The 27,174-nt window shown below is 38.3% G+C and overlaps 1 protein-coding gene across 5 annotated transcripts in view; it reads left to right on the forward strand.

Moving 5' to 3' along the window:
- LOC134751317 (uncharacterized) overlaps positions 1 to 27,174 on the forward strand; it is a 104,939-nt gene that overhangs the window by 70,135 nt on the left and 7,630 nt on the right. For 2 of the 5 annotated variants that reach the window (XM_063686704.1, XM_063686703.1), the window contains exons 2-12: positions 19,465 to 19,585; positions 19,876 to 19,996; positions 20,794 to 20,963; positions 21,497 to 21,680; positions 23,430 to 23,517; positions 23,622 to 23,750; positions 24,205 to 24,408; positions 25,006 to 25,141; positions 25,613 to 25,723; positions 26,027 to 26,122; positions 26,530 to 26,613. In XM_063686704.1, coding sequence (XP_063542774.1) covers positions 19,530 to 19,585; positions 19,876 to 19,996; positions 20,794 to 20,963; positions 21,497 to 21,680; positions 23,430 to 23,517; positions 23,622 to 23,750; positions 24,205 to 24,408; positions 25,006 to 25,141; positions 25,613 to 25,723; positions 26,027 to 26,122; positions 26,530 to 26,613 — 1,379 coding nt within the window. In that variant the 5' untranslated portion in view covers positions 19,465 to 19,529. The remainder of the gene's footprint in view (positions 1 to 19,464; positions 19,586 to 19,875; positions 19,997 to 20,793; positions 20,964 to 21,496; positions 21,681 to 23,429; positions 23,518 to 23,621; positions 23,751 to 24,204; positions 24,409 to 25,005; positions 25,142 to 25,612; positions 25,724 to 26,026; positions 26,123 to 26,529; positions 26,614 to 27,174) is intronic. The other 3 variants (XM_063686708.1, XM_063686706.1, XM_063686707.1) reach the window with 3 other exon arrangements.

The raw sequence follows: 27,174 nt of genomic DNA on the forward strand, positions 1-27,174 counted from the left end.
GTGACCCGACTATGCATATGTGTTAAACGCAGATAAGTGAGCTTCGCGGTGGGTAGTATAGTTGTGCACTTAAGTGTTTAATATTAAACGTGTGCGTCGGTACGGGGTCTTTTCGACCCCGCACATGCTTAACACTAATTATCTCAGCATATATATTTAAACTTTGAAAAAAGTCTGTATTAATCTGTCTTAATGTTATGTACTTATGTTATGTTCTTATGTCGTTATATTGTATCTCTTTTTGTATTAGTTTGTGTAAACGATGTGTAATTTTATTTTTCGCCATATTTTATGTCTCTTTCTTTTATGTTGCTTTCTTTTTGTCTGTTACCTTCCGTGATTCTCACCTGATGGTCTTATCGGAAGATCAGCGCTGGAAGTCGCCAGCAGCATGCTGAGATGGGACCTTTTCGTGACACTTTATTTTCATGTTCTTTTAATGTATGTCTATTGTCTGTGTGTGTTTACGAATAAAGTATTCTATTCTATTTAATTCTATTCTATTCTATTAGGGTAATATGACTTATAAGAAGAATAATCCACCGTATACCTTGCTTATTGACTGTTCATTTATGTCTATAACATTTAATAATTATGTTCTAAAGACATATATAATAGTATCCTTAGTTATAATGAGATCTTGCCATGTATTTCTCTACGATAGTCAAAAATTGAATCGATTTAGGTACCCATATAAATTTCCCTTTTATATTTCTCGTATAACCCCGAACACTTGTAAAAATCAGCCACGCAATAAACTTTTTTTTAAATCGGTGTATGCTGCTCATATTTTTTATATTATAATCTCTAAAGTAGTCGCCAGATGAATTAGTAAATTTGTCCGCGTCCCACGAGAAAGATATTGTTCCATAAAATATTCACAAGCTACTTCTGTCATTTCCCCCGAGTAACTATAAACTTAAAGCGTTCGTCAGCCCGCCATCTTTAAAATAGAACGTTTAAGAGTCACACGAACCCGTCGCCAAATAGCCGCTCCCATACAATTGAAGTTACGCTCTCATTTTAAAATGCAGGTACACTCTGAAATAACATGAACATATTGTAATACAAATAAATTAGAACGAGTAGGAGAGAGAGAGAGAGAGTAGTACATTCATACTAAACTTCTACTTGCACTATTTTCTTTGTATACCTAATAATTTTTAACAACGAAATGTAGTACGAGACTTAGATATATATTAGGTAAATGTTCGTGCTAATCATGTTAAAATTTGAGCGTACTTACATAACTTCGATTGTATGGAGCGGCTTTTTGCTTTTTGGCTGCCGGTTCGTGTGACTCTTAAAGCGTTCGCCAGCCGCCATCTTTAAAATATGTAGAACGTTTAAGTGCTATTTATCTCTGTCTAGTAGTCCTAGAATGGCTGTGATTCTTTAAAGACGGTTAAAGTTTAATCTGTTGCATTTTGCATAGAAAAGAGCTAGTGCTATATTAGCTATCTTAGCTTTATACGAAATGATACCTTTGTATTATGTTGTTCAGAAGTAATAAGTTTTATTTTAAACAAACAATCTGGAAACCTGATTAAACATAAAATGTTTTTAAATTATATACGTGATACAAAATCGATCAAATCTCCAGTCCTTCGTGAATCCTATCTCTTTGACAATAATCTAAAAAAGATATGAACGTTACTTATAAATACCTAAATTATAGTTTTCGTGTACTGTAACCGAAATATGTATATCTTTTGAATAACACGCCAAAAGTACCTACCACTCCCTAATAGTTTCACAACGCTTCGCGTGTAAATGTATCTTCCAAACTTCCTAGTGCTCGACATGCTAATGCCTTTTTTTTCTTTAAATCGAAATAAAAACAGAAACACTTTCGTGCACGACAGTACAGTGTTAAACATTCGACGCACGCGCCGGTTCGTTCACATCGTATGTATTTACACTCGTTGATCCCAAAACTGAAACGTAGTAACTCTATACTGGCTCCATACATTTTTAATGCCTTTTGACTTGCACCCATCATAAGAGCGACATAAGTAAGAATGCATTGTTTTGAGCACTGGTACTGTAGGTATCCTTATTGGATGTTGCGCCCGGTAGTCATGACCACTGTTACTTGATCTTAAAATCCATAATTTCTATGAGTAATCTAAGCTCACGCTTATAATGGTAATTTGGGATTGATAAGGCAAGCGTTTGTAACAACTGCCCAGTTTTTAAAATATGCTTGTTTCTGTGAAGAATGCGTAAAAAAGATGATTTTTATGCATCTGCTGTACTTACCTACTTGTCTGGATGTACTCGTCTGGAGGCCTTTTTGTGAAACTGTTTTTTTTTTACTTGGCTGCTACAAAATGAGAGTTAAGTTTTCTGTGTTTTTATATTTTATTTATTCGAGTAGAGAGAGTAGTGTCGGGCGTAAGTTTCGGTTTCGGCAAATTATGGCATAAAGCTCATGTTTCGGCCGAAGGTTCGTTTTTAAAACTAGAGCATAAGTGAATCTTCGGTTTCGGTCGGACACTACTTTTCGTAACTCTACGAGTATTTGAGTATGGTAGTTAAGATACTTTTGACGCATTGTCACAACCGCAGCTAGTCATGCTTTCTGTACTGTACCAAGAATACACTTAATATTTCCCGTATCGTATATACGAACCACGAACCGCGACATATGGGGCCCTTATGCGACCGCAATATCGGAGTTATTAAAATAACTTTGCCGTTATTGCTTCCGCGACCGCGACGCTACTGCTTACGAACTAACTTATTTAATATCAACTTTAAATAGATAGAAGCACAAAATGGATACACTCAAATGCATTGAAAATAGGTATTATTTTCTAGTACAGTCTCCATCATATATCGTCGGGTGTGAAGACGTTGGTGCCATAACTGCCATACGCCACTTACGCTGGTTTGCAGGAGAGCGATAAGAAGCAAAAAAAAATTTTTTTTTCAAAAAATTTTACATTTAGGAAATATCTAACTTATTTATTTATCATTTTGGCACATAAATTTACTATTTATAGAACCATACAAATATTTTGAATATAGTGGTAATCATGAAATACAAGCATTTTTATTATTGCCATATCCGTTTTTGATGTGTAAATTTTAACACTTTTGTGATAATTTTCTGTTGACAGTGTAATTATCCTATAGTAAAATGCGGATATGGCACATTTAAATTTAATTATAGTATATTTTTTGTTATTTTAGGAATCATTAAAAACAATTTTGTTCTAAAAATGGATATGGCACACGTATTCTCAGCTTATATCGGAGCGGTTTTTTTGATTAACGACAAATTGTCATATACATATTTTGGAAAAATGTAGTCAGCGATAAAATATTAGATATTATTGACAAAAAAATATTCTGTATAGTAGAATCGAGAGGTAGAAATTCTGATGTGCAGTCGTAGTTTCCTAAATTGAGAAATATATACATGGAAAAAAATCGTTCCTATTTAATATTTAGTGTTAACGCAGAACCGTATTTTGAGCGAATTTATTAAAGGCTTCCCTAGTTTTATCTCCAGTTATTGTTCCCAGGTAGCCATTGCTAAAGACCTTGATATGTCAAGTGTTGAAATGTGACACGATACGCCTGTAACTATACTGATATCGAACACATGGCAATGCATATGCTGACCTTTGATCTTCTATTATCAATGCTATGCATGACCTGATTGCGGTATTACTCATAAATTGCCCTAGGGTGTTAAACTCGTTCAGTCAGCACTAATATTCAATAGTATTAGATAGATTACGAATGAAATGTATCTATTTTATCCAATTTTATATTTATTTTTGAAAAACTATGAGATGATATCAGTTACATGATACATCCTTTTGACGCTGACTGTAGTCTAAACCCCTTTCATATAAATATATCGTATTTTTGTTTGATATTAAATTGTAATTTTTTGATTTTATATTATTGTATTGTATTTGATTTTTGACATTGTTTTATGACTTTCTGACATTAGATTAACTAGGAAGCCCTAGTATTATATACAACATTGACATTTCATATTTAAATTTTAAATTACTTCAATTCGGAATTTGACTATTTTATTTATAAATTTTATTTCGTTTTGTTCACATTATTGGTTCGTATGATTATCTTATATTTTGTTTTGTTGCTTATTATAATCTTTGTTTACATTTGCCGATCTTTTTGTGAATTTGTGATATTTTTAAGTGAAAAAAACATGTAATTTCCAATTAGAAATAAATATATCTATCTATCTATCTAATGTACCAGCCCAAATTAGCAAATATATGATATTTTATCCCTTTCTTGCCATAAGGGGTTTCCTTCTTTCTCTTTTTATCTGACTACAGGAAGGGTTTTATGTCTCGCCAGATCTCGTTCCGGGTTCATTCTGTCTGTATGTAATGTATGTTCGGGATGAATTCAAAAACTACTGAGCGGATTTTCATGCGTGTTTCACCTATCAATACCTAGTGATTCTTGAGGAAGGTCTAGGTGTATAATTTGTCAAGGTTTTGTGTAACCCATGCGAAGCCGGGGCGGGTCGCTAGTTTTAAGTAAATATAATAATGTACAAATAACGTTGTTAATAAATAGAGTTAATATTCGGTGAAACAACATCAGTTCCGTTAACTACCGGGTTTATAGTACCCAAACTATCAGTGCAGCTGTTCCCGATAACCATATAGTTTCATTACAACGATTAATAGCCTGTTTGATAGCTCCATATGTCCCGATAGCCCGTGAGAAACCCAAACATAGACTGTTTATAATATGTACTATTTATACCCGATCCATAAGGGCGAGTTTGCACAATCAACGAGAGAGGATTAACTTTCTTGACCACTGATGTACAGAGAGCTGCAAAGTTGCATGGACACATAATATATCATAATCGTATTGATGGTTCGTTAACGTCCAAAATCGTTTACAAAAAGGCTGACGACAAATTACTAGGTACCTAAATATCAAACTGTTTATATGTAATATTGTCTTCGGTTACCGCGATAGTTATTCATGAAATAAAACTATGAAAACTGATTATATCGTGTATATTGAATTTATAATACATCCCGACGTTTCGAACCCTTTACAGCGTTCGTGGTCAACGGGTGACTGAGGAAAAACTACAAAGTGCAAAAATACCCACATACTAAAAATAATGAACCATCATAGACTATAAAGTTTAAGGCTGGTTGTACACGCAAAATCAGTTCATAAGGCTAGTTATACACTACAATTATTTTCAAGTAAATATATATATACACGCGATAAAAACTACGCCGGCTCCAACCCTACACCTCGGACCGGAGAAGATTCAATAAACGCGATATAATCCGTTTTCATAGTTTTATCTTATGTTTATATGTATTTGCAGCAAATTTTAACGAAGTACGATGTCAGACGAAAATTCTGACCACAGCTAAGTATAATAAACATATTTTTGAACTAACTAGCGTAGCGTTGCGTAATATTTTGAAAACTGCTAACTTTGCATATGCCAAAGATCCATTTTGTCCCACTTCCACGATATTTTCAAAACAAATCCACCAAGTACGTGTCTTTCATTACATAACTAACCAGGTCAAGTATCAGGTCAATAACGACAAAGCGTGTAATCAGCGAAGAATCATTAATTTTGAATAACTTAAGACAACATAAATTGGCCGATGAGCGTCGCGAATTTCGAAGCGATTTGAAAACAATTGACCTTGCTGTTCGTCATAGATTATGTCATAAATGGGGTAAAAATGTAATGCAAAATTTTCTTTTTAACTAATAAGTACTAAGTAGGTAGGTACTATTAAATTAAATTAAATAATCATTTATTTTCAGGCATGGCCCATAGAAGTGTTCTTAACAAAAAACTTAAATACTAATGTTAAACAGTACAATTAATTAAAACCTACCATGCAAATCAATTTACTTAGAGCTAGGACTAGGACAATACAATACCAATACTATTAAAAACCGGCCAAGCTCATGTCGTGTCATGCTCAGTATAGGTTTCCGCCTGTCCTTCGTCACAATATACACGCTTGAAAGGGAACTTTTTGTAGATACATACTATGTAATTGTAAAAGATAATATCTTCGCAGCACTTACGGACTTAAATCATTTTTTAGGCATTTGTCATGTACCATCTCCCACACTGTAAACTTGTACATCGGTGGACCTTGTGCCTTTTTTAGGGTTCCGTACCCAAAAGGTAAAAACGGGACCCTATGACTAAGACTCCGCTGTCCGTCTGTCTGTCACCAGGCAGTATCTCATGAACCGTGATAGCTAGACAGTTGAAATTTTCACAGATGATGTATTTCTGTTGCCGCTATAACAACAAATACTAAAAAAATACGGAACCCTCGGTGCGCGAGTCCGACTCGCACTTGGCCGGTTTTTTATTATAAGGTTTAGTTAGGAGTGTTGTGAATTTCCTATATTTCGACACTGCTGTAAACATTCAGGTGTAAAATATCGACACTTACAAAGTCCCAAAAAGGTTTGTATACATATTTTTGGCACTTTTAATGTATCGATATTTAATACCTTGACTGTAGCAAGCAGTAACTAATGTAGAGTTTTGAATGATTCACGGTTAGTTTCACTAGACTCAAAGAATATCGGGAGCTCACAAATAATACAAAAGGTAATCACGGTCTATATCCCGGTCAATATAAGTCCAGTAACTAATGTGCTGCAAATTGCGAATCTTAATTGTGATCTACACCATATTTTGTTACTAAACGTAGTGTGGTAAAGTTGCTTACAGAAAATAATGTTACCAGTTTACCACGTTTGACGGTCAGCAAAAAAACCGGACAAGTGCGAGTCGGACTCGCCCACCGAGGGTTCCGTACTTTCAGTATTTGTTGTTATAGCGGCAACAGAAATACATCATCTGTGAAAATTTCAACTCTATCACGGTTCATGAGATACAGCCTGGTGACAGACAGACGGACAGCGGAGTCTTAGTAATAGGGTCCCGTTTTTACCCTTTGGGTACGGAACCCTAAAAATTGTTCTCTGTTACACGTTCTGACCTTACGAATAATAAGCATAGCTTATTATGGCCATACTAATGTTAGCAACGATGCGCTCGCGTCGATTTCGCAACTATTACAGTTATCCACCTTCATTCCAAAACGCTTTAAGTTTCCTAATAACAAACGGCATAAACGTCGTTTTAAAAAGCGGCTAAAGTTAGCGGACCATAAACATTATTAGCATATTCGCATACCAGTTTTAAATATTTCGGTAACTTGATATTAAATTGTGATGTCCCGCTGTTTTATAGGATAACGTTACTTTGTCTTCTTTATTGAAACCTACATAGCCATTTGAGATAATTATATGTTAAATATAAAAGAAAAGAGCATGAGTAGAACATTTACATACTCTGACACTGGCAGTCTGGTGCATCTGAATATTTATATATTCTGAAATATAACATTTAGGGCCGGTACAGACGGAATAAGGTAAATGTGGAGTAGACCGTCGTAATAAAACGTATTGCAGGGAAGACCGACATAGAGCTAGAACTCTCGTATTTGTATATGTACGTCCATCAGACGCAGCTTCACTCCTTTTGCTTTACCGACCTTCTATTAAATGGAGTTTTCAACACACTTGCTCAAAACGACGTTTTTATTCCACCGATTTTTGGCTCATAATCCTAGATATTAAACACGCGTGTTCTTTCAGTGTATTATTCTACTCGTGGTTTTTCATTATATTATCCGACTGAGTTAAGAAGGTAACTGATTGCTAATAATATGCATGGAAAGGGATCCTTCCTTAATTGATCAGACTGGCGGGCACCGGCGCGCCCGACCGCCTGCGCGGCGCGCGGCCCGGCCGGCCCGCCCGCCGCGCCGCCCGCGGCCGGGGCGAGGGGCGGCCGGCAGTATGACAGATGCAACACACAATACTAACTGTTTTAACTATTAAAATTTGATTAACATGAGTTTCTTTTTTTTCTTGCAAGTGTGTTGAAAAACGTCGTATGAAAAGCGTGTGCATTGGTCATTACACACATCGGCTTTCTTATTGCGCGCTCGCTTACAGCGCGCGCGCACAATAGCGCCTCGTGTGTAATGACCAACTTAGCACACTTGTATCATAATGTACTATTGTGTATAAAGTTAAAAGCGACGAGAGCTTGTAGACAATGTAGCCGGTCTTCTCCACATTGACCTTACACCCTAGATAAAGTGGTTCTCAATTCTCAAGTTTGATGATTCCTTATTTTTCACCGAGCCCCTAAAATACATACTGAACACTACTGTATCGTCGTCACAAGTCACAATATGTGTTCAGACTTGCTTGGATTATGGATGGTTGACTTTTTGATGGATTCCTTTGAAAACACCTCATGGACACCCAGTGGTCAAAGTTTGCTTTTTGAAAATAGCCGCCCTAGAAAGCCAGCTGTTCAGTACAAACTGTCTAAAAGTGAAACCGACGAAGAGATATTGATATGATCATCCTTAGTAGTTCATTTATGAAAGAATCGTCCAATCGATCTATTTGTGTGACTCACATCACCATAACTACACAATTTACCACCTTATCCAATTGTGTTAAAGTTGAAAACCACTTAAATTACCTGTGCCGTCGACTGTACTAACACTACTAACCAGAGGGCCTACCGCGAATACCTAGGTGCGCATATTGCGAGCATCTTTCTCTTTTACTCCAATCAAGGCGTAATTAGAGCGACAGAGAAAGATTCCCTCAACTTGCGAACTTCGGTGTTCACTGTAGGCCCCATTAACGCTTTTAAATGACCTTTAGTGGACCGTATATATGTGCAATAAGGTTGAAGTTCAGTTAACATTGACTGGTATTAACAGCAGAACACTTGGCTAACCATTATTAGACTTTATCTCGTTACGTTAAGGTTGAATTTCATTCAACTGTGTCATTGTATTGTGTCTGTAAGTATTGTAATGAATGTGTGTGTGTGTGTGTGTGTGTGTAATCAAAATCGGCGTTGTTTGAACTGCGGCCGTTGCGTGGGTTACGGAGCGGCATATTAGATTAACGTGTGGGTTAAGGCATGAGATGTAGCTTTTTTGATACTTTCGTCTAACGTACAACTATTACTCTAGTCTGGACTTGATACTATGAAGTATGAACGTAAGGGGTAAATCGGGTCGATCTTCCATAAAAATTCAAAGAAATGTGACGAGTTTCCACATATCTTATATCCATTGTGTTCCGAACTCCATTCCACCTGATACTAGTACTAACCCTACCGAGCCTGTTACTCGTACATCGAGAATCGGGACGAGATATTGGTAAACTAATCAATAATCATCGATATCAACGATTGCTGTAACTCCACATTCCCCAAAACATATCGTTGTATAGTTTTTTAAAACGTTGAATAGGTTTGCGTCTTCATCCCTACTTAATATATATAATATATGCGAAAGTAACTCTGTCTGTCCGTCTATCTGATACCTCTTCACGCTTAAACCGCTGAATCGATTAAGATGAAATTTGGCATGAAGATAATTTGAGGCCCGAGGAAGGACAGGATAGTTTTTATCAATGATGTATGTATGTATGTAAACACTTTATTGTACATAAGACAGATTACAAACACAATAAAAGAACAAAAATATATACAATGTACAATGTACTTATCCCTATAAGGGATCTCTTCCAGTCAACCTTTATGATGATCATCAAATAAGTTTTTTATAACATGAACGTTTATATCCTATCCGTCATTTTTACATTTGTCTTTGTTAGAAAGAGACATAATTTTACAGCGGTTTTCCAAGTTTTATTAATGAGATAGTAAATCGCTGCAGCTTATGCCCTGGAATGTTCAGGTTCGAGCGCTTCATTGATATCGATCTTCGGTCATTCATTTTTCAACATCTCTTCTCCGTTACTCCGTAGGGCTGTCAGCTGTTCCGTTTTAAGTAAGTACCTAAGTAACCAGTGCTATTATGGATACAACTCGTTTCTGCCCGCGACTTCGTCTGCGTGGAATGATGATATCCTTCCCCGGGCTTCAAACGATCTTCATACCAAATTCATCTAAATCGGTTCAGTGAGGTAACAGAGACAGTTATTTTCACATAACATAGCAATGATTTTAAAAACTTGGCCAATTTTCCGTATTTCCCTCCTACCAAAATAACTAAAAATAAAGCCAATCTACGACGGACTCAATGTTTTTGTGATAAAATCTGAGCACAAAGGCAACAACAGTTAGTTCGACAACATTACGTCCGGAACCAAACAGACGTAACTATATTATCAAAGAGTTGATTGGGCTGTTCACACTTACTTATACTGCTTAGCTTTTTACCTATATTCTAGCAGACTGAAATAAATATCATATACGATGGAAAAAATCCATCGTATATGATATTTATTTCAGTTTATAGTTTAAATAGTAGTGTGTCTACTTGAAAAACCACAAATTAAAATATTTTCATAGAAAATAATTTAATTTGTTCTTAGAGTATATTCTAGCAGCTTAAATATTAATAAGTTTACTTTGAACAACGCTCTCTATACGAGATAAATATTATATGTATTGTAGACTGATATTCCGGGTATCCAGTAAATAATGGACGACATTCTAACCACTGACATCCACTTTAGGCTGGACCAGAAAATGGACATACCTGTCATACCTATAAAAAATAAAATAAAAATATAAAAGCCTTATTTCTCGCAAATATAAAATGTACAATCAATACATATAGCCTATAGTTTTAGTAAAATTCTCGCGGTTTCCGTTACAATCGAATCGAACTTTTCTTGCCAAGTTATTTCACTTTAAAAACCGACTAAAGGACAAAAAATAAGAGATTTCTCTTCCTGTTTGTTGCTAAATATTTCTCGTCCTGTTTGTTGCTAAATATTTCTCGTCCTGTTTGATGCTAAATATTTCTCGTCCTGTTTGTTGCTAAATATTTCTCGTCCTGTTTGTTGCTAAATATTTCTCGTCCTGTTTGATGCTAAATATTTCTCGTCCTGTTTGTTGCTAAATATTTCTCGTCCTGTTTGATGCTAATTGCTAACGAACGTGTAGCTTTATGGTGATTGGTGTGATTTTTTTTCAATCACTTTTTAGCGTTTGGGTTCCGTACCTCAAAAGGAAAAAACGGAACCTTTATAGGATCACATTGTTGTCCTTCCGTCTGTCCGTCTGTCCATCTGTCTATCAAGACCCTTAATCTCAGGAACGCGTTGAGGTATCGAGTTGAAATTTAAACCATATACTCAGATCCACGGTCCCTTAAAGCTGTGAAAAAATCATATAAAAAAAGATACGGCCGTTTATGCCACAAAAAACGTATATTTCGATACTGAAGGGAATCAAAATTGATAGGGTACTTCCCGATGACCTGGAACTTTGAAATTTGGCAAGTAAGATCGTCTTGCACTACAAATACAGGTAAAAAACTGATATTTTCAACAAGTTTGATCATTTGTGGTAAATAAAAAATGTATGACAGCCGAGTGACCAATTAAAAAAAAAATAGTTTACGACGTTTACGAAGTCGTTAAGTGTTCTGCAATTTCTACATTGCCCAGTTTAGTTTCTGACAGACTTGTGACGTTTTTCTTTTAAAACAGATACATTTAGAAGATTCGTGACCGCCTGCCAATGAGTAAGAGGGACTATCCAAGTATACACCAACCAACGTGTACGATCACTTTTATTAGTGTAATAAATGTACCACACTGTCAATTGCAATAATTGCTTTCTTTAAAGTTAACCTACATACTTTGAGATAATTAGACTAGACTCGTCTCTAATAGGCTGTACAATGATACAGTCACTTCAATAATGTCTTGGATATCAAAGCGTGCAGCCGTGCAAAAACTCTAGTGCCTCTCGAAATATTGAAGGTTGGTAGTCTACTCAAAATATTTCGATCTTTCTTAGGCGAGGTTAAAAAGCTCAAAGCTCATTTCCGGTTCCAAAAATTCTAAAGTTATCAATATGCTGGGCACAGACCTCTCACAAGAATCACAAGAGGATTTGGGTTATAGTCCCGAGTCTCCACGGTGATTTTATGGGTTTCATGGCGGTCAAAAGGTTAGATGATGCTGAAATAGGGGCCAGAAATTCAATATGCATTGAACAAGCACAGGTGTAATTAGGGTCACAGCCCGTTGGCCTGGAGCCAATATGGCTGTTATTCCAATGCTCTTATCAAGCGTATGGGAGTCCAATGTAACCAGTATAGACAGAGACCTCGAGGTCTGTTATATTTGATTTGAATGACATTAAGGAATGATTCCGCCATATCCGTTTGCCTGACTGTCCGCCCGTCTGTGTCCGCGGCTTAGCTAAAGTACTCTTGGGTCAATGTGAAGACTTTCTACCAGGTAAGATCGTCTACAAGCCCTTTCGTCGCTTTTGTCGCGTTTGTATTGTACACATACTTCGCTTACAGAAGTTCAGCAGGGCACAAGTAGCGGAGCTCTTCCTTTCTGACTGTCACAGCGTAGTACGTATTCAAAACGAAAGTTCTTGCCCTATGACGGTCTTCTCCACCAAAATTGTATATACCGGTCTTTCTCCACATTGACCTTACTCCCAGTGAGTAAACAGCTCAGCGGTGGGTGCCAATCATACCCGTTATGCAAACCGAAGTAAATTTTGCTTGTTTTATTCTTTGAAATGTATGTAAAGTATCTATAGGTACGAATCGGACTGGGAAAAGAGACCGTGAATAAATACAACTGGATTTGTAATTTGTATAGACAAACTGTTAGCGTCATTTAGAATTCTTATCTCCTTTTTCTACATGTGTGTAAATTAAATACCTATTACATTATTGTTTTCTCTCGGCTTCATGCAAGGCCTATATATTAGTTGGACTGAATAGCCTGTCGCCTAAGTGACGGGAATGCAGTTCAGGCCGAACCGAGCCTGTTGGAGTTAATTAAAACATTAGCTAAGCCGCTATTTTACATTTTGAAGCTAATGCTGCTATTACAAAAGCGAAGCGTCACATATGCTCCTATATGTAAGTACGATAGCGGGCTGCAGAATGGCTTGGACATGTTTTGAATAGATTCATTTAGTATATGTAGAGAACAATTATACATTGGTGACTGCTGGTGTATCTACATATTTTTTTATTATAAATTTATAAGAAAATCATGAATGAGATCAACGTCGAAGGTTTACTGATTTTCTGAGTTCTCAAATGCCTCATATATAACCCTTACATAACAACTCTCTAGGGAGTTATAGCTTTTTTTAAGGTTCCGTACCTCAAAAGGAAAAAATAACGGAACCCTTCTAGGATCACTCGTTCGTCTTGTCTGTCTGTCCGTCTGTCACAGCCTATTTTCTCCAAAACTATTGGACCAATTAAGTTGAAATTTGGTACACTTATGTAAGTTTATGTTCCAAAGGCGGACATGAAACGTAAACAAACGAATTTTACACATGGGGGCCACTGTTGGGGGCTAAATAAGAAAAAAAAAAAAAAATTTTTTAAACTATATCGTGTTAGGTACATATCAAATGATATAGCTTATTGTGAGAATCTCAAATATATTTTTTCTGTAATTTTAAAATAAATTGTTTAGAAGTTATTTAAGAAAAAAGCCAAAAAATACCATTCCCCTTCTTTATCTCCGAAACTACTGGGTCTAAAATTTTGAAAAAATACACAAAACAGTTCCTTACCTATAGATGACAGGAAAACCTATTAGAAATGTTCAGTCAAGCGTGAGTCGGACTTAATTACATAGTTTTTGATCCGACCCCTACGGATTTTGTAAAGACATTTCACTCACGTTTCACATTAAAATACATTGTTAAAGATTGTATAATGTACGGAACCCTTGGAACGCGAGTTCGACTCGCACTTAGCCGGTTTTTTCACAATCCACAACTCCCGCGGGAACAATATAGGCCTTTGTTCTTCAGTACACCACACCTGCATGAAATGAGATCTTTTTCGAGCAAGTGTGATCAAAATTTAATTTCGGTACACTTATTTGTTCAATAATTTTCTAGTACGAACGAAAACCGTCGTCTACACGTGGCCCTCCATAAAACCTACTTAGCGTGAGCCGCGTCCCGCAAATAAACATCATTTTACTCCAATCCAGGCAGAATCGGGTTCCCCGGCTGAAAGGTATACAAACATACGAAACTCGATCCGACCCGAGTGAGTTTTCACACAGTATACAGTATATGTATACGGTTTACAGCAGTACTCAACTGGAGTATTTACAATGTTTTGTAGCCCGTCTAAAATATTCGCTACCCCGTTGACATCGTCTAATAGGTATGTTTAAATATACTGACAAGACAATGACGGTACGGTCTACATACATTGGTGTAAGTATTGAAAGGGTTGGGAAATAATAATATTTACAATAATTTTTCAAAAGTAACTTTTAGACCACATTAATATTATTAGTCGTACTTTTTGAAATCCCACAATTAACGATTTACTACGAACTTAACTTTAAACTCCGTTAAACTATATTAAATGTGTCTTTTTCACATTACAAGCACCATGCACACTGTCGTGTGTCGATGGGGCGATTTCGTATTGCGTTCTTACGAGTATATCATTGGCTAGTTCATAAAATAGACTAACATTTTCGATTATGTATTTTGTGGCGGACTGGCGTACAGACTGGCTACTGCTATAGGTACACATCCTGTGACTGCTCCCGTCAATTACTTGTTTACTACTGAAATAAGCCGCAACGTGCGGGGGTTTAGCCCAACGTACGAGTTTTCCGATACATCGTAACGACATACGACATGCTCGCGACTCCTGAGGGTACTCGTAGTGTACACATAACTCTACTGTACCTAACTGAAAATCTTTGAGGTGGGGCTTTTATAAATAAATAATAATAAATAAAATTCTTTATTTCAGGCCAGATTGCCCATAGATTGTTAGTTATATAAAGACTTATAATATTAGAGTTAGTACATCTTAACCTAGGTATTACAGTTTTTTTACTCATTTGGGGTCCCGGTAAACAGGACGATGAGCCGACGCCCAGTGGCTAAAAAACGGACAATCCCACCTCTCGGCTATATCTACCATCAAGCTGTTGGTGCTACCCCGCAGGCGATACATTTGAGAGGCGATTCTTTTTCTCATTATGGCATGAAAATCGTCCATTCGTGCTTCCGCAAACATGCCTGATGCACTGCAAAAGCGTGGTAGCCCCAACAGCATCCTGAAGCCGTTATTGAACTGGACACGCATTTATGATATAGGAGGCAAACGAGCGGACGAATCGCCTGATGGTAAGTAATAACCGTCGCTCATGGACACCTGCACCACCAGAGGGGTTGGAAGTGCGTTGCCGCTCTTTAAAGTGGGAGTACGCTCTTTTCATAAAGGTTTAAAGGTCGTCGGTCCGGGAATACCGCGGGCGACAGTTCATTCCACAGTTTAGTGTCCAGATGGACACCGCAAGGTATAACTATACCAATTTTTAAAACTACACGAATTATTTCCGCAGATCGCCCATTTTCGGCTTAATTTGACGTGTCTCGTCTATTTTAAAACGGCGTAAGAGTCAAAGAGATCTAACGAACACAGTCATTGTTAAAGAGCCGCTTGCGCAACAGAACTTCAATGCTTCAGTGAGTCATATAACTTTTTTGCTAAACTTGACCGTTGAATTGTGGATGTTGTTATTATGTTGGTAATGGTATTTATAGCTTATTATAGGCGGTGTTATCCATTTTTACGGCTAAATTAACTGCTATTATTATAAAACCATATTAAGAAGCAGTTACCATATATAGTGAGATAGTTAATACCTACGATTACTACTTTCTCACTCTCAGATGTTGTTAATTTTTAGGGTTCCGTACTCAAAGGGTAAAACGGGACCCTCTTACTAAGACTCCGCTGTCCGTGCGTCTGTATCTCGTGAACTGTGATAGCTAGACAGTTGAAGTTTTCACAGATGATGTATTTCTGTTGCCGCTATAACAACAAATACTAAAAACAGAATAAAATAAATATTTAAGTGGGGCTCCCATATAACAAACGGGATTTTTTTGCCGTTTTTTGCGTAATTGTACGGAAGTTACTTGGCCGGTTTTTTGAATTTCAACTCCTAACATGGTGAAAATAATATGCCATTTGTTGATATACATCTGCCGTCCTGATAGTCATCCTAATTTGGCATACCTGATGAAACTGTAAATGATCATTTGGGGCATTTTGTATGAAAAGGGACCTTATTGTCGATTGCGCTTACGCCGCACAGCGTCGCGCGGGATTGTATTTATATCGGAGCATCGTTAATAATGGCGTAAGCGCCATCGACAATAAGGTCCCTTTTTGTAGAAAATACCACATTTTATATTAGCCTACCTATTCGCATAGGTGTACTCTAGTGTCCAAGTGAGCACTAGATAATCTAGATGTTAGCGCGATACGTTAAACTAGAAAGTTAAGATTCGCGGGAAAACGAAAGTACGTGAAGTCTAGTTTTATCCAAGACGAGATTAACTGGCAATTATGTATGAGAAACCATGACAATGGTGGAAAACATAGGGAAGTTATGTTTTAACTTATAAAGTTAATCAGGTAGAAGTTAGAGATGTTATTAAAAAATATAGTTGGCTCTTATGAGTAGGGTCGTCTTGGGGTAGAGTCTTCTTTACGAAGCGATAAAAGAAATCATAAATATAAGTGTTATTTTAATTAAATTTACGTGCTGTTGTAAAAGTACTCTGCATTCTATCGATTAACTCAATATGTAATAGTAACTCGGCAAAGATATTTGAAAAACTGTTTGTTAAACATATTACTGCTACTTACTAGCTCTCGAACTGATTTTAAACCTTTTGCGCGAAGTGTATTGGTACTAATAATACATCAACTGTCTACCATTACCATCGTCAAATTCTTTTTAAGAGCGGTACTTGAGCAGACATAGCGCAACTGACTGTGTACAAAATAAAAATATGCTAGCGCCAGCCATGCAAAAGAAATGCTAGCAAACAACGCGTCGCAATTACGAATGTTCGACACCTTTTGTCCGAAATATTCGGGTCGGCAGTTTATTGTTGCAACAATGGACCAGTAATGAATGCGCCGATGATTAATAATGTGGTGCTTTACTGTCGTTTTGGCGTATGTGTTAGTTGTCTATTTGCAAAGTGCGTCGTGGCGGAACTGAAACTACTGAAAGTGATGATCGCGATGCCGTGGTTGAAATGTGAACTTTTGTGAGACCATATTTTCATAATTCATAATACAGGCTAGCCCAAAAATACGTTACAAAAAAATTTTTGGAATATTTTTAGTACTTAAATTATTTTACAAAATATTATCTAAAACTTCATAATTTAACTGAAACAAAACGTAAAATAAATAATCCAGCCTATATATGTCCCACTGCTGGGTACAGGCCTCTCATGCACGAGAGGGCTTGAGCTGTAGGCCCCACGCTGGTGCTGGCCCAATGCGGGTTGGAAACAAAACGTTCAAAATATTCGTCTTTGGTTGTGACACAGAAAGGTAAACGTATTTGTTAATTTTTGAGCGACCCGGTTTATTTTGGCCCATCCGACTTCTTTTTGGTTTAACTTGTATAGGGAACGTGCATAAACTGTAGGGGGCAGCACAGGTGTCCCCTATTTATTAGCGCGAAGTGTAAATGTCAAGTTTATGCTTCCAATGTAGCCCACAAGATGGCAGAATCTACAATGTACAAGACAGCGTTACATGAACGGTAGAAGGTAGAAGGCAGCTGTTGCTATGGCGTGAAATGTCAAATGTATAGGGTATTGAACTTCCGTCTATTCGCTTCTGAACTAAATAATAACCGTCCAAATAATGAACAAAATTCTCGTACGTTTTTGAAACTGGGACGCACTTTTGTTTTAATAATGCATTAATTATAAAAAAATTATACGGTAGCCGCGTTCGCGTTCGCACTTGGCTTTCAGCCTTTTGTTATCGTGTGATGTGATTTTAGAACGCAATTTTTATCACTTTAGAAAGTGAAATAGAAATGTTTTGACGTGGGCTTGTGTTTATCAAACATTTACCATGTTATTGCATTGCCTGAAGGAACGAAAATTAACCCTTTCCGCGGAAATGCATTTTTCGTTGCCTTTTCATTTTTACGAGCTTTTATTTAACTTGCCCTGTTTGTGTAATGTTAGTTAGTTAGTACTTTTATAGGTCAAATCTTGGTGGCTAAATATCACCCTCTTCCCGATTTCCGATTGAGCTGAAATTATGCATACAATTGCAACAATGTAATATTATGATGACATGGAGCTGATCTGATGATGGAGTCAGGAGGTGGCCATGGCAAGTCTGTGATAAAAACACGCAAACTAATTGTGTTTGGGGTTGTTAGAGTTGTCTCGATGAGTATTAGTTGGCAGTGGAAAGAAAAATACAGTCAGCGAGAAAAGTTGTCAAAAACTTATTGTTTTATAAAACAATTTGTGGTTTATTTTGCACTTATAAAAAGTCCCTGGCATTCACACATACTTTGCACCGTTCGTTTAACACGTATAGTTCAAATGTAATCCATCATTTTTTTTTCACGTGTCATCTTTTCTATTTAAGTTTTGCTCCATTGACCCCTGCTACTCTCTATTTTTATTGATCTAGACAATGGGATAGACACACTAGTGAATGTACAGTTGAACAATAATAGTATACAAGTGTCAATCCGTATGTCTGTTTCTATAAACCATAATGGACTGAGTTCTCTTTGTTTTACACGGACAGGTCTTGGTCTAAGTCTGGTATATACACAATTGCACAATGACAATACACGGCAAATAGGAAACTAAACCTCTATTCAACACATCATTTTATTAATTCTAGGAACTCTTACTATGTTACGCAGTAGACTTATTATAATGTACGTCTGTGCGGCGTGCGACTTTAGACGACCGGTCTGGCCTAGTGGATAGTGACCCTGCCTGTGATGCCGATGGTCCTGGGTTCGAATCCCGGTAAGGGCATTTATTTGTGTGATGAACACAAATATTTGTTCCTGAGTCATGGGTGTTTTCTATGTATATAAGTATGTATATCGTCGCCTATCAGCCATATTAGTACAAGCTTTGCTTAGTTTGGGGCTAGGATGATCTGTGTAAGATGTCCCCTAATATTATATTATATTGTGATGTAACGAGCGTTCACCGGAGCTTACAGCGTGGCTTCGGGCGTCCAGCGTGCATTGAGAATTGAGAGTATTGGAGATCGCTCGCATTGGTTTAAAGTCGGACCAACCTAACTCTGCATGGCGTTTACAATGACAAACTGTGGTGATGTCATAATTGATGTCAAATTTCTATGACAATATGACGTTTATAATAACATTTCTTCACTTTGTTCTGTTCGGGTTTGTGCAAAGGTAGCTTAGACAGATTCTAACATGATCGCCGCACCGGACGGCCTGCTTGAGCGTCCATTCAATTTGCACAAGCAAAGCAACTGAAATAACATGGTGTTTCTTCTTTTTCAGATATCAGACTCGGCGGTGGTGTTCGGGCTGGTTTGCCGAATGATGTGTGGATCGAGGCACCCGACATGGCTGCGCTCTCCTGCTACCAGCCGTGCCGGTCGCACCTCGCGCAGCCCGCTAGGTGAGTCACTTCATACGATTATCAAAGGTCGCTGCTACGAATCGGCCTCAGTGGCGACTGGCGAGCCTCCAGCGGTGCGCTCGGCGGAGTGTGCAGCGTGGCGTGTAGCTTCACATATTACTTAGATCACATGACTTCTATTTTTATAAATCGTTAAATCGTTCTTAATTTCTGGTTGTAGATCTCGACGTATATCGGGTATTCTGTAAGATATGTGCTGGTTATTTAATGCTCCTATATTCGTAATTATCAGTCAAATCAGCATTTAAATCTCTTCCTCTCACTTCCAGGTGCCTAGACGAAGAGGAGGAGCGGTTGGCGTCGGCAACCCTCTCCCTGCGGCGTCGGCAATTCGTGGAGAGATGCCACGAGCCGCGCCCGCGCCCCGCCATACCTGAAGTCTCCGTCAAGGTATCTTTTTACTCGTACTATGTATTTTCAGCCTTTTGGACGCATTTTTATTAAAACTTCAAGTTCCTTTGACGCTAGACGCTCGGTTGGTAGGAATTGTTCGTTCGTTCATTTCAATAATTAGGAGACCTAATTGACGAAACCTGATTGTCGTGTCTGGAATAGTTAGCTAGTATCTTCTTTCTTCTTGCTAATCTTATACCTGCTTGTATCAAATCCGTCTCACATATTAGCACTCCAACACCAAAATACAGGCTCAGCCTATAAGTACACCGTTTTTTAAATATTAGAATTGTTTTAACCACAAAAGTAGTTGTAAATAACTTGTTCTTCCGAAATGCTAGGGTTCCTAAACTATCTAATAATGCGGTACAGTAATATATTAACAAATATATTGAGTACTTTAAGTATATAAACGCTCGACATGTTCTCAATATATTTAATATGTCTGTGTCTCCCGGATGTCTTGTCGGTACAATAATATGTAAACGACACCATAAGTCAGTGCATAGTTACTCAGATTTAATTTAGGAGGAAAAAAGTTACCACTACTTTTGAGGTTATATAATTTCTAGTCTAATAAACGGGGTATAGTTTGTCTTCTTCGGGTTTTCAAAATGTGACACTGTCATTGCTATTTTAACTGCATTACACTGCTTAGCTCATCTAGAACTTTAGTCCGGGTGCATTTTTGAATACATTTTACAATTGGGAAATCCCTCAGCCTAATTCAAGTTTCAATTTCTTATCTTAGTTTAATGAGGTTCTTATTTAAAACAAGTCAATAACGAACTCAGTTTGAGTTACAGCGGACGCGCGAAGAGCTAGCGAAGCATGCGGCACAAAACCTTGTGAACCGCCGGCTCAATGTGGAGTCGGGCTGGTCCAAGGTCGAGGAAGTGAGGAAGAAGTTCGAGAGGGCAGCGGCTGAACCCTCCTACTCCAGGTCCTTCGAGTCGCCGCCCAGGTGAGACAGCTATAGTAGAGAGAGACAACACCCGGTGAAACGCCGGCTCAGTGTGGAGTCGGGCTGGTCCACGGTCGAGGAAGTGAGGAGGAAGTTCGAGAGCGCAGCCGCTCAACCCTCCTACTCCAGGTCCTTCTAGTCGCCGCGCCGCCCAGGTGAGAATACCATAATTTCTATAGGTGATCCATCAATAACTGACACTGCTGTCTCTTCAATAGTTAGGCCGGAGAAACGCTTGAAACTACTATTTAGGAGCGTGCACACTTCACAGTGATTTTACTAAGTGAGCCGTAGGTATGTCTCCCCGAGGACATCCGTAGTTCGTTTGAATGAAGGGCTTCTCCCGTCTATATGACATCAGGCCGGCAGAGGTAGTCCTCCGTCTGTTGCACTTAATTCAATTCACATAATGGTGTATAAATAGAGGCATGGTCATACATATATACTTACACGTTTAACACATTACTTTCTGAATCTGCAAATAGTAAGTATATATTTCTAATAGCACTATTTAAAGCTTATTTACATTACAGACGGCGTCTAGCAGACTCGCTGTTCGCGAGCTTCAAGCTGCCCCGCAAGAAGGACGCCATGCTGACGCCGCGCGCCCCCGCGCAGCAGAAGCGCAAGAGCGCCGTCGAAATGTTGGCAGAATCTAAGGCGTTCTACGTCAAGTCTGAGACTGTTCTAGATCGAAAGCAGGAGCTGCCTCTTAGGGTGAGTTCGGTTATTCCTTGATTACTTAGATTAGCCGCAGAACAGAAGTAGACCGAACTAGGACTGTCTTGAAAGTTCAAGGTATTCTACGTCAAGTCCGAGACGGTTCTTGGTCGGAAGCAAGTGAAGCAACTCTTAGACAACCAACTCTTCAATCAACTCGTTCAATAAATGACACTAGAACAGTAGAAGATTGAGGTAAGACTGCAAAATGGACGCCATGCAAACGCCCCGCGCCGTCGCGCAGAAGAAGCGCAAGAGCGCAATTGAAATGTTACCCGAGTCCAAAGGTTTTTTTATGTCAAGTCCGAGGAAAGCAGGAGCTGCCTCTTAGGGTGAGTTCTTTATTACAAGGACAGTAGACCGAGCAAAGTCTGCCATGTTGGAGTCCAGAGAACGTCTAAACATCATCTGGAGCGCCATTTACAATTAATTTTTCTCAAACATGCTATGTAATATTGATATTACGTTCTTTATATTAGGCTGGGAAGTTTCACGACTCCGGCGCGGCTAGACGAGGGGCCTGTAATGAAATTTCATACAAAGTTGCAGGCCTAGGCCGGGAAGTGGCTCTTTTTTAATTTCCATTTCACATATATTTGTGACACAGCATCATGGCATTCAGCCAAAAAAAAAACTATAACCAATATTTGCTTATGGTTCCGAATGACATTCTGCCAATACCCCTTAAAAAAAACAATAAACGATAATTAATATATTTTGAAGTTTTATTTGTATCGAATTTACAAAAAATATATAAATATTACATTATTAACAAATTCCAATAATATTGAATTGCAAATTTACCTTCAAATACAGATTTAAAATATAGTTGGTCAAACCAGTTAGTCAGTAAATAAGAACAAAAAAACTATACTCATCCTTTTCTTTTGGGTGCTAGTACCAGTGTAAGACAAAGATAGTATGATTATCTCTGTCTATGTTTGAAATGAGACAGTCCTTTGACAAACTATATTTCATTTAAATATTAGCGGTAAAAATGTCTACTCAAACACGCGTTGGTGTTTTTTTTATCGTTATGGAGGTAAAGTTGAACATTTTCCATTGTGTATCTGTAATTCTATTTTATTGGATTTATTGTGCGTTGTTTATTGTGTTATTTAATATGAGTTCCGACGAAAATATTAAATGAATACCTGTTAATTATACTCCATGTTTAAGGCAACGATGTATGTGAAGCATAACATCAACATAAAAAACGATGTAATCTTAGTTATGTGGCTAAAACTACAGTCAGAAGGATGCAAGGCGAAAAATCAAAGATACATAAATATACCTTTGAACATTTGTGTAATAAATTGATTAACTACATGTTTAAAATATACGACACGTGTGATAAAGATAGGTACAGGTGGTAGTTATATTTTGTGCCTAGTTTACTTGTAGTTTCTTTAGAATTAAAACTTTGATTTCGAGGAGATTTCTTTATTTATTTCATTGCATGTTTGAGAAAAGCACTATACATACATCGGCGTGAAAAGGGGTTGTCGGCCTCATAACTATCCGGCCTCACTACGTTCGGCCGTATATATGCATTCGGCCGGCAACCCCTTACTTCCCGGCCTCTGTAGTAATGTACTATTAATCGGCCTTCCTCAATAGTTGGCATATTTAGTTGTAGCTCGGTGAAAAGGCTGTGCCGATGGCAAAGAACAAGATCGTCCATCGTCGTAATGTAATCTTCCTTATATACTTAAAATGTATTCTAATGAATCGTGTAATTTGCAGGTAAGCAGCGGCTTGAGCCAAGCTATCGCCGCCGGCGGCTGCCACCTGGTCAGCTCTAGTACGCTCAACAACGACTGCTGCAATCCCTGTAAGTGTAAGATGATAAATTAAATATATATCAAATCATACCAAAATCGTATTATGAATTACATCAAACCCAACTTGTAATGTAACCTCTACAATCAATTTCAGACGCCACGACTGGTCGCGCTACAAGTACGCGGAGAGCCGTCAGTGCGGGGGAAGGACTCCAGAGCACACTCAGAAGGCTGCTGGGACATGCTGACAGTAGGGAGAATATGTATCCTCCGCATTATACACGTAAGTTGTAAATTTCTGTATAAAAAATCCTAGAATAAAGATTTCAGATGGTTCAGATCACAATCAGATGGATGTCAGGGCTCGTTGGCAATAGGGAGAATACGTATAAACAAACATGCATTCATTCATTAATTCATTATACGCTTGATGACGTGAGTTGTGGCGAGCGTCCAGCGGCGCGTGCGCGTGAGCGTGGCGTCGAGCGTCAGAGGGATTTGAGCAGCGTGCACTAATACTCGCTGGTTGCCGCCAGTTTGCACACTTCCAGTAATTTTAACAATCTTTACTTTAACAAAGATTTACTTGAAATCGAGTAATTACTCGAAGTATCTGGAGCTTTTTTAAACACTTATTCATAAAGCTCTATAAAGTTTAAGTCTAAGTAAGTCTCTTTTTTTAAAGTTTCTATTCATTGCAATCCTTTTAAAACTTATATTTATCCCCCTTTTCACAGCGCACAAAATGTACGCAGATCCCAGACGCCTGAAAGACTACCCCGTGGACAGGCCCCCCGGCACCCTGTCCGGCACCTCCTCGTCCGGCTCCGGGTCCAAACCCAACGACAAGAGACCCCTCAGCTTCGACGCTCGGGTGTTTTTCCCCGAATCGTTTGTCATACCGCGACAGCAGGTGCGAGTTAAGAGCACCTACTCTATACGTGAGTATCATGCTGATATCATGTACCTACAAGCTGTGTTATTTATTCGTGACGAAGACATTTTTTGACATAGCTCGCGGTGACGTGCGTGCGTGAGCGCGTGTGGCAACCAACTGGCTAGCTTGAGTCCCGCCGGCGGGAAGCGAGTCGTAGGTATAAATCCAAGCTCGCGCGGAGAGTTCCATAGGCCTGCTAATGTTCTTATTACACCAGACTCGCCAATGCAAACATCACGTAACATGACTCGCTAACCATTTGTGACTTCACTATGACGTAAGCACTTGCGACGCCAATACGACAAGGCTCTTGTTACATATAGACGCCAAATTAGAGAGAGTATAGGTATAAGAGTGACATTAGACAGAAATAGAGAAACTTGTTTTGACTACCAAAGTACCAAGTAATTAGCGTAATGATCAAAAATGTATCAATCTGGCCCTTTGCAAAGTCAAGCTCCATGCGATAGACTTACCTTTCGCTTTCAGTACCATTCGCAAAACATTTCCAGCTAATAATGTTCAAAGCCTGGGGCTTATGGTCTAACTTGTGGTTAATCGCCTGATAATGTATTAATGATATTTTCATTGATTTCACCAGCAAGCTCCGCATCCAGCCCTGAGAACATCGAGTTACCTGAGCCGGTGTTAAGCGCCGAAGGTTCACCTGCAGCCGAACCCATTGACGCCATAAGTCCCCCGGCGCAGTACGCTCATTCTGCTCCTAGATACATCAGGTATATTATAGAAAAATAAGCTATAATTTAGGGAAGTATCGCCTTAGAAAAAACACCCTTTTACTCTTTATATAGTGTATAGGTTGCGAAAGGTTCCGAGGTTGCATTAAGTTACTCGTAGTTGTGAGCTTCATTTGTTTAAACAGCTCAGCTACAGTGTTCGAGGTAGGATACAATGGTCACGGCACCAATAGAGACAACGATAAGTAAGCAGGCTAGTAGAAAGAGATAAATGCCTTCTGAAAAAAATCGAGTTACATCAGCCGGGCTGGATGCCACCAGTTCTTTGGCGTAATACCCTCATACAATACATACTAGGCTACCAAAAAAAAAATTAATTAAGACAAAGTTTGCTTTGCCGTTATTAACTGCTGTGCTTTGTGTTAACTTTGATATAGATCGCGGTCGGTTTACAGAATATCGCATAAATAATATTTTTGTCAATTTCTTCATAATTTTTATTAATTACAGATCGAATTCGCACTCGCAACCGAGCATGCGCGAAGAAGATGGATGCACGAACATCAACAGTCACAAGTCATTGCCGGACCTCCATACACAGGCGAGGGGATACCATGAACAGTAAGTTATATGGTAGAAATAGGCGCCAAATTCAAAATGTCTACAATACATATTTTGGCGCAGTCGGTTTGATCCGAATCTACACTACATTACAAATAAGGCATTGCAAGCGGAATTAAAACTACAAATAAGGACGGCCATTACATAACAAATATCGCCGCTATACTTACTCAACCTCATATCTGCAACAATCATTTGATGGAAATGTCGCTTTTCTTTCATTCGGAATACGGGTGTTTTTGTCATCAAATGAGTGTTGCAGATACGAGATTGAGTAAGTATAGCGGCGATGTGTTATTGCAGTGCGGTAAGCGGCACGGACACCACCGGCCGCTCGCCGCGCCGGCGCCGCCACTCCACGCACCAGAGGACTGCGTCCTGCTCTTCCAAAGGCACGAGGTACCTTTACCATCTCTTTCATATTAATCCAAGTTTACATTAGATCATTGAATACTACTAACGTATAGAACCGGTACAGAGAACCAGTATTTTGTGCAATGAGTTGATGTTGTTTTGACGTCAAACCATAGGAGCGGAGCGTGAATCTCGCGACCTAAACGCGTAAGCTCGATACATTTTTCGGCGTTTACGACGTTTTGGTCCCACGGTACAGTTTGTAAATGCGACAATTTCATTGTTTGGTGGATTTGTGTGGCAGATCTTGTTGTTTGAAAATATTTTTCTTCACCGAAAAGCAACTAATTTATTAAAATTAGGCGATTTCCTATTTTAAAGACTCTCGTCTTACTGTTTTAATTAAATCACATGAACGTATTTATAAATTTATCATACAATTCTTGTCTCAGGTCTAACCATTCTTCGCTAATGTCGAGCGAAGCATTTTCGGAGCACCCCTCGCCCGGTGAAGAAAACTATCAGTCTTACAATAGGTATGATATCGATTTTGAAACTCTTTGCCGCAAGTTTGAAAGAGATTGCTACGGTGTCTAAGGGTTTTCTTTTGTGCCATAATCAAATAATAAAATACTTGTTTTGTGCGGCGCATTCAAATTTGTCAACGTTAAAATTGCGCGACTTTAGCAATGTAGTATACATTTCTGGCTTTTAATTTTAGGTGATAAGTGCTAAAACATAGTATAAAACCGAATTCAGTATAACTGATAGTCATACTTCACTAATATGGTTGCATTAGTGTGTTCATATTACGTCGCTGCGACTTATTTTACCCGGCGCGCCGACGCCGGCAAAATTTACAAATTTGACATAAATACAACTAGGGGCTCTTTTTATGAAAGCATGTACCTACCAAGTAATACAGGCGAAATGTTCTTATAAAATTAAGTTTCAAACTTCGCCTGCATTATTATTATAAATAACAAAAGAGCAGAGCATCTTTGAAACGGGGTTATCACTAACCCCGTAAAGTAGTAGAAATTATGCGGCTAGCATGGTGCGATTTCGGGTGACTATTGTTATAGTATGGATTCTAT

This window comes from Cydia strobilella, chromosome 21, assembly GCF_947568885.1.
Source record: "Cydia strobilella chromosome 21, ilCydStro3.1, whole genome shotgun sequence".
Lineage (NCBI taxonomy): Eukaryota > Metazoa > Arthropoda > Insecta > Lepidoptera > Tortricidae > Cydia > Cydia strobilella.